This window comes from Apium graveolens, chromosome 3, assembly GCF_009905375.1.
Source record: "Apium graveolens cultivar Ventura chromosome 3, ASM990537v1, whole genome shotgun sequence".
Taxonomy (NCBI): Eukaryota; Viridiplantae; Streptophyta; class Magnoliopsida; order Apiales; family Apiaceae; genus Apium; species Apium graveolens.
Genome location: NC_133649.1, coordinates 222026909 through 222035483, shown reverse-complemented (window position 1 = coordinate 222035483; position 8575 = coordinate 222026909). Strand labels below are relative to the sequence as shown.

Below are 8575 nucleotides of genomic sequence, written 5' to 3'. Positions count from 1 at the left end.
GCAAGTAGCAAACCAGCCAAAAATGCACCTAGAGCCATGGAAAGTCCCGCCTGTTTTCATACAAAAAATACCTGAGGGGTACTATTTTGGCTGAAATACATGCATTATAATATTTATTTATACACGTCAATATACCCTTGCAGTAAGGAGACTTGTACCAAGAATAACGAGCAGCGTGTTTGCAGAGAATATCTCTGCGTTTTGATTCTCTGCAATTTGCCTATATATTGGGCGAAGAAGCTGCAGGTAACAAGAATATAGTTGATTAATAAATTTCAATATATCCTGGAATTAGGTATATCAAGGCTTCCTAACAGTTCCATATTTTATTCACAAATAACTTCTAAATCACATAAAAATTCCAGAAGCATTTTACATGGAATGAAAATTTACCAAGCGTCCTCCGGCAATAATGGCACTAATAGCAACAACTGCTTTAAGGCCTGCTAATCCAAGAGCTTCAGCAATTGCTTGAAAACCAACCTGCAGAGTTCAGAAGATTGTGCATTATAACTAATATTTCTGCTGCGACAGAAGGCATTTATGGCACTGGTAGTTAAAATAAGCATTTCCAGTTAGGAAAGTGAAGGAAGAGTACTATTCCGTTTCTTTTTAATTAAAATTCAAAATAGATATTTAGCAAAAAAAAAAAATCAAAATAGAAATGAATACTAATGGGCATTACATGGTCAGATATATTTAAGTATATGGAACAAAACAAAATGAAGGATGCTACTGGGAAAAAATATTCCAAATATATCACAGAAATAGAGAAGACAAGCTAAGCAAAATATGATATTTTACCCCTCCTTTGGAAGAGTTTGGTGAAATGAGAGGTATGAGAATTAGCAGAACCACAACCGCCAAATCCTGAGAAGTAAAACGTGAACAAATAAATTAGTGAAAATGTAAACCAGTAGCATTAAAGTCCAAACATATGAGCACAACATAATAAAGATATTGGACATTAAGAAAAAGAAGCTAAAGAAAATAATTGAGGATAGAGGTGCAACAGTACAACAGTTTCAGAAAGCCTATGGCTTGTCGGCACCTTACCATGGATCTCCATACAGGGGCATTAGAGATTATTACAAGTACATGAGGTATAGTGCGCCAAAGCAGATATGTTCAAGAGCAGTTACTAAGAGCTAGAAAATGAATATAAGGCTCCAGAAACAATACTAGTGCATAATTGCGTTAGGATGAAGAGCAGATAATTACCTGGAAAAGTAACACAGAGAATGTAGCTCGTCCATGACGTGATGTGCTTTCTCCTCTTTCCTGCAATACCTGTGACAGGGAGTTTAACATATTAATATGGTATCACCTAGCATCTGTTATTTATTTTAATTAGTTGACGTATATAGAATCCAAGTAAACTTTATGATATCAAGTTTACAATATTATAATAATGCTCACAACATTGTTTTTGTTTGATTGTCATCAACTCATTGTTGACCAACAGCTGACCATATTAAGTTAGATTGCTTAATTCAGCATTTTTCTTTGTTTTTCTTCTTGATACTTGCTTAACACCTTACAATGTGATGCCTCCACACCCATCAGTCCCATTATTTAAATTAAGGCTAGGCACGTCTTCAATGCCATATTTTTACATAGATTATTCACTATTCTACTACAGAAAATCAAAATCTAAAACAAATTTTGCATACTCAAAAACAAAAAAGATGATGCTGTAATGCTAGATCTTCTCATAAATAATTATATCTGTGCTCTTGAAAAGAAGCATAAACGTTTTATATATATAAATGTAAAATGGCACCTTTGATTTTGGTAAAGTGGACAATGAGGAAGATTTATGTCGAGAATTAAACACAACAAAACTGATGATACAGAGATTAAAAAAGTAAACTACACATGTAAAATGTAATTTATGACTCCATAATTTGAGCATGTCTAAGCATTTTATACTCCCAAAAATCAAGAGGCCACTAATTCTTTCAGGTCTTCCACTTTAAAGGTGTGGTCTCCAACGTGTTATGGGTGACCTTATTGCACAGTTCAAAGCATTATTTTTTAAAAATTGGATATATTGCTCGGCAGAGGCAAAGACCTCCGTTACCCCGACTTTTCGTATAGCCTCAAGTACCCGTTGCGGACACTCGAGACAAGGACATGGGTGAGGACACTTAGTTTAGGGTAAAAGCTAACATATTTTTCAAAAATTTCCAAGTCCTGACACTTGGACACATAATCAGGTTGGACAATTCCACTCAAGTATGGGTAACAAAGGCAAAGACTAATATTAACCAAGCATGTAGGCATTTGAAAGTTGAAACTAGAATGAAACTTTTACACATATTAGAACAGACCATTCAATGATAATTGATATCTAGACTCTAGGACCATTTTCTCATTACAAAATTATTATCATTGTAAGTCTGGCAACACTTTGTATTCCAAAAACAAGATACGTTGATAAATAATACACATATATAACTAATCCTTTGATATAGTTGGACATAGCTGATTAGGATACTTACCTGAAGGACAACAGCGGTAGAGGATAACGCCAAACCGTTCCCGATGACAAGGGCAGCAGGACCCGCTTGTCCCGAAACAAAATGTGCTACTAAACCGACCACCATAGCAGTTGCGAGGACCTGTATCATGTATAATAAAATAAGGTAACTCTAACCAGGCAAAACTTGATTAGCTGCAAGTGAATGATCTCATCTACCTGAGTAGAACCCAATCCAAATACGTACTTCTTCATGGAACTTAGTCTTTCCACAGAAAGCTGCAAATGAAAACTAATCTCTACATCAACTCTAAATTTTATAATAGTAAAAACTACTAGTGACAACTGAAAGGTCATGCGACAAGTTAAATTCGAAGATTTCACAAATCACACCTCAAGACCAATATTAAACATCAAGAAGACAACGCCAAATTCAGCTATTGCCTTTGTTCCATGAACATGACGAATGATAGACAGACCATAAGGTCCAATCAGTATACCAGCAGTTAGATAACCAAGAACAGGGCTGCCTAGACATTGAGCAAACAGTAAAATACTCTGTCAGCTGAATGCATGGATATTATATATATATATATATGTGTTAAGTATATATATATAGGAGTTAAGTATATATATATATAGAAGATAAGTGAAAACTGCAACAACATACAAGCGCAAATGCAATATTAGCGTGTAGTTTAAGAAGATCGTAAACATAGAATCATTGTATTTTAAAGTTGAGCCCAATAAATACAATCATAGAACTGATACATATGAAAACAACTTACGAATAAGCTAAAGGAGATAGAAAAACAATTAAAACTCGTCATTAAAAAACATAAGTACTGTATAAGAATGTAGTCTACAAAAAACACATGATATCAGAAGACTAACTATTAGCTGGCTTCAATTTTACATCTAGCCAAGTAAAAAAAAAGGAAACTTCATACCTCCTGGAATTTTCTGAAAGAGAGGAACGAATATAACACTTGCAAGAAGTAGCCACAACATGTCAAAGAGGGAAGCTTCTTCCTCATTTATCTGAGTAGACATGAAGCATCTATTAGATAAAAACAGTATTAAAATTGAAAAAAATCAATGAGCATGCTTAACAACATCCAGTGAGTACTGAGATGAATAAAAAGGCACTATGTATAACCTCTTGATGAGGAAGCTTGTCCATCAAGCTCTTAATTCTCTTAGGTAATTTCCTGATATGGAGGACTATGGGCTTTGCAATCAACGTAACTTCACCAACACTAGTACTGATGATGTCTGGACCTGGAAATAGCTTATTTACCCTCTCAGAGTTGGCATAAAATGCAACCCTGTTGAAATGTCAAAACCATGTGATCAAATGGTAGCTGAAACTAGTAACTTTTTGAGGCAAAGGAACAACTACAATTCTTCATATCTGAGGATAAGGACAACTAAATAATATAGAAAGCAATTTTACAGGAACCAACAGAAATGAAAAAGTTCAGTTTGATAATGATGCGTTATACCCTGATCCAGCAAGTAGCAATCCCAGTACCAGCTTAGGGAATTGCTTCTTTCCTAATTCAACAAATCCATGAAAAAGTGAAGCTGGTGTGAACTCGGTCCCATCTACATCAAAAGAGAAAAAAGATGCAGAAAAGAAACGAGATGATTTCTTTAGTAATGCTTTGGGAGCACTAAGTGGCGGGCTATCTTTTGCCAAATCTTTCCGTGTCTCCGCTTTTTGTTTTTGGACCGTGTTCTTAGACTTTTCTGCTTCTATTTCAGTCTCTTTCGGTAATGTTGTAGTACTTAATCTTCCGTTATCTTGGTTACTGGAATCTTTAAAATTCTGGGTGCCAATTTCAAACTGGCTATCTAGTAAGACGTCGCTAATCAAAGAAGTGGTCTCCCGTTTAACATCTTTGCTTTTAATAACAATATTATCAACAAAATGTTCATAGTTTGCCTTCTCCTCAGTGAATACCTCTTCACTCAAATCCTGTTCTTGGGACAATGATCGATTTTGAGGTATACTTTCTGAGCAATCTAAAAGTAAGGCAGGAGAATTTTTCTCTGCCCTCTGTAGTGCAATCTCGGCATCATTGACACGTTGCGTAGCCTCAACTTCTAAAGCTACAGCTTGTTCAGCCAGAAGCATTATATTAGCAACATCTTCCTCGGCTTTCACAGCATCACTCTCTGCTTTCTCTGCAACCCACTTTAGTCCCTGTAATTCCTTTTGCAATTTATCTTTTTTTATCTGCACTTGCTTCAGCTCTGCTTCACAGTCTAACAATGTAGCCTCACAAGCTTTAATATCGTTTAGAGCAGCCAAGATGGCCTCTTCGTCTTTTCTCAAAGAATTTGATTCTAATTCCATAGAACCACTCCTTTGTTTTGCAATTTCGAGTAAATCACTTGCGAACTGAAGCCTAGCATCAGCTAAAGAAAGGGCTGTCATTGCTTCGTGAACAGTTTGTTTTGCAATACCCTCTTCATTTTCAATCTCTTCGAGAGACCTCAAAATAGAATTGACATCATTCCGAGCATTCTCTGCTTCATCCTTTAATGCTATCGCCTTTTCTGATATTCTATGCGCTTTTTCCTCAAACATAGTACTGTTAGCCCGTGCAACCTCCAGCTCCTTACGAGCCTTTTGTAACAATTCCTGCAAGTCCTCTAAACTAGGGACGTCTGATGCATCTTCCTCTTGAACTGCACTATTTTCCTCTAAACTTCCATCAGAACCAAATATTGTACTCTCCTGGTCACTACTTTCGGTGGACCCCATCCGACTATTGTCAGAAATAAAAGCAACTGAATCATTACCTTGACACTTCCACAAGGCTCTTCTTGATGTATCAAGGCCATATCTGAAACCTAATCCCGAACATTTCGGTAAACTGTGATACATTAAACAACTATGATATTCACCCTTACTACAGTAACCAATTTTCTTCAACTTCTTCCTCGGCCTATCTTCCAGGAACAACCTGGAACGGCCGAGAACCTTGCAACCAAATTGAGCACATTTATTCAACCTCTCTATTCTATAGCAAGTACCTTCAGCAGCACCACCAATGATATTCACATTGGGCTGCCGCAAACAACACGCGATGTCCATACTCTAAATATCTACTCAGTTAAATATCCCAACAATACAATCACATTTAAAATGTAGCCATTTTCGGATTCAAACACCTGCTAACAAAACCAGTTTGATGAAACTTGAATCAAAAAATAAGTACTTCAAAAAAAGTAATTGCAATAAAAAATATCAAACTAAACATATCCGGTGCATTCCATTCACAGCCCAGTGTTTGGAGAGAGTAAGATTACAACTCCTAGAATCTAGAGTCCAATTAAAAAAAACAGGGAAATAACAGTAATCATGCTGTAACAAAAATTACCCCAAATTTTCCCGGGAATTTTTTTATTGAGCTAAAACATATTAACCATTCAAACACCAATTCAATAATGATCACATTTACACAAAAAAACTACAACTCAAATAATAATTTTCATATACACCGTACACCAATTAAAAACAAAATGCACTCCAAAATATCCACTCAGTAACAGCAGAATCATATGGCAACCATCACATATAAATGCGAGTCAAATGATATCAATCTCACCAAAACTTCAGCTTCAATTTCAAATTAAAGCTAACGAGAATCTCATTGCACCGGTTGAAAACAAATAACACACTCCACAATAACAAAGCTAAACAACAATAACTAGACCGAGAACTTCAAAATATGGCAACTATCATTCACATCCGAACGCAAGCTAAACAATAACAACTCCACAGAAACTTGGACATTACAAAATTCAAAATAACTATTTAGTAACTAACAAATTCCTACTCAAATATCGACATTTTCGCATTCAACAAACAACAACATAACAAACATTTCACACAAAAATCAAAAAATCAAGTACACTACACTTAAAAACAACTTATACAACAATCAAGAAGGCATTTAAATATAAAGTAATTGCATATAGAGTGATGTATACATACATAAACATATACAAATGACTAACGAACGATCATGATGGAGGAGAAAATGAAGTGACGGAGCTCCCGAGGAGAGAGAGAGAGAGAGAGAGAATTGGGGGAAATATATAGATACAAAGTGGTGTGTGTGTGTGTATTTATATAACAAGAAGTTTGTTGCTGCTGTTTGCTTTGTCTGAAATAGATTGGAGAAAATGAAGTGGTGATGCCTTGGGCCGTTTCTCTTTTTTTTTTTTTTCTTAGAAATGTGTTACTTAGTTCTTTTTTTAATTTAAAGAGCGGAAAATTTTGTACAAGTATATATAATGGAATATACTACTGCAATTTGCTAATTTACCATATTACCCTTGCACTTTTCAGATATTGACGTTGCGGCGGGATGGTTAAATTGCCCGGATTCGTTCGCCCGCCGACGAATATAATCGAACCGAGTTTTGTCCGCAACAAATTGAGTTTTTGTTAAAAAAAGTAAGTCGAGTTTAATGAGTGTGTTAAAAATTATAAGATCATGTTCGGATCTAACTCTACCATCTTAAAGTTTTAGTGCGAGTGATTACTTAATATGGTATCATATCTGAGATTAATTTAGAGAGGTACTCGGGTTCGAATCCTCCCACCCCAATTTATTTAATTTAAATATTTGTTATTGATATGTGTATCGGTTATATTTGGTGTTGTCGATCGTAACGAAAAGTATCATATAATTGAAGGGGAGTGTTAAAGAATATAAGATATTATTCGGATCTTCCTCTACCACATTCAGGTTTTAGTGTGATTGGTTACTTTACAGATTAAACGAAAAGTGATATTCAAAATTATACGAGTTCACTCACGAACAATCGAATTGAGCCGAATTTGAATAAAATCGAGTTTTCCACTAATAATTAGTAAAGTAGTTTGACCAATCAATTTTTAATATATAAGGTAAATATAGTGGAGGTAGGTAATTTTAATGTTATAAAATTAAATTATTTTAAAAAGAAAAAAGTAAAAGGGATTTTCCTAAAAGTAAATGGATGGAACGAAAAGAGGGAGTATCATTTTTTTCTCAGGTCGGGGTTTAAGAACATATTTAATTTTATATTATACTATTGCGACATTATAACTTTAAAGATTATCCATTACTTTTTAATTTTCTATGTCGAAACTTTACTGGTGTTTTGATATTTTACTTCAATTTAATTTTTATAAAACTTACAAAGTTATTTAACGGTGCTTATAAAAATGTGGAGACGAGTAGATGGTGATAATAACGTTTGATAGTTTCCTTACGTAAAAATTAAGTGTTTAATTTAGAAATATAAAGTAATTATAAAATAATTACATTACTAATAAATGACAAAAAAAATGTACTAATAAAAATATTTAAATAATTATTAATAATATATATAAATTGTAATATGTATATTTATATATAAAAAATTTATTCAAGCCGAGTCGATTCCGAGCTAAATGAGCTGTGTTTGAGCTGAACAAATATATTCTATTGTGTTTTAAGGATAATTTTTATGAGGATTTGATATGTGCACGTCCTAAAATTAGGTGCACACACGTTTCTCAAATTCAAATTCAGAGACCAAATCATTCTTACGCACATAAAAATAGTTTGAAATCACATAAGGATGTTTTAGTCATGATATCAAGAAATAGTGGGCATCTGTGAACAAAAAATGTGCACATATTAGTTCATTTTTTTATCGTGTCTTGTGTAAATAAAGTTTTAGTGACTCTAATATCTTTAAAAGTAAATAAGGTAATTAAAAAATACCCACTCTATTCCATTAAATTTTATACATTATTTTTCCGCATACTTTTCAATACTCCTTTAAAACATGATTTCATAATATATTTTTTAATTTTTTTTTCTGAATAAAAGTTTTATGTTTAAACTTTCATTTAAAAAAATTAAAAAAAAACATTATGAAACTATATTTTATAGAAGCCTCGAAATATGTGCAAATAGTAAACGTATACAATCCCACGGGGCGGAGGTAGTACATCTATACTTATATTATAATAACCGAAATGCGATATAATTTGGTGTAACGGTTATTCCCTAATATTGATTATTAAAATAATAAATAAAT

General features: G+C 33.7%; 1 protein-coding gene across 1 annotated transcript in view; it reads right to left on the bottom strand.

Annotated features, from left to right (window-relative positions):
- Positions 1 to 6736, bottom strand: part of LOC141714837 (K(+) efflux antiporter 2, chloroplastic-like) — a 64316-nt gene extending 57580 nt beyond the window's left edge. Inside the window, exons 1-12 of the mRNA XM_074518333.1 lie at positions 6492 to 6736; positions 3988 to 5665; positions 3642 to 3810; positions 3433 to 3523; positions 2876 to 3012; positions 2702 to 2761; positions 2505 to 2624; positions 1222 to 1290; positions 805 to 870; positions 394 to 483; positions 136 to 240; positions 3 to 50 (exon numbers count right to left, since the gene is read on the bottom strand). Of these exons, the coding sequence (XP_074374434.1) occupies positions 3 to 50; positions 136 to 240; positions 394 to 483; positions 805 to 870; positions 1222 to 1290; positions 2505 to 2624; positions 2702 to 2761; positions 2876 to 3012; positions 3433 to 3523; positions 3642 to 3810; positions 3988 to 5588 (2556 nt within the window). The 5' untranslated portion in view covers positions 5589 to 5665; positions 6492 to 6736. The remainder of the gene's footprint in view (positions 1 to 2; positions 51 to 135; positions 241 to 393; positions 484 to 804; positions 871 to 1221; positions 1291 to 2504; positions 2625 to 2701; positions 2762 to 2875; positions 3013 to 3432; positions 3524 to 3641; positions 3811 to 3987; positions 5666 to 6491) is intronic.
- Positions 6737 to 8575: the final 1839 nt, after the last annotated feature.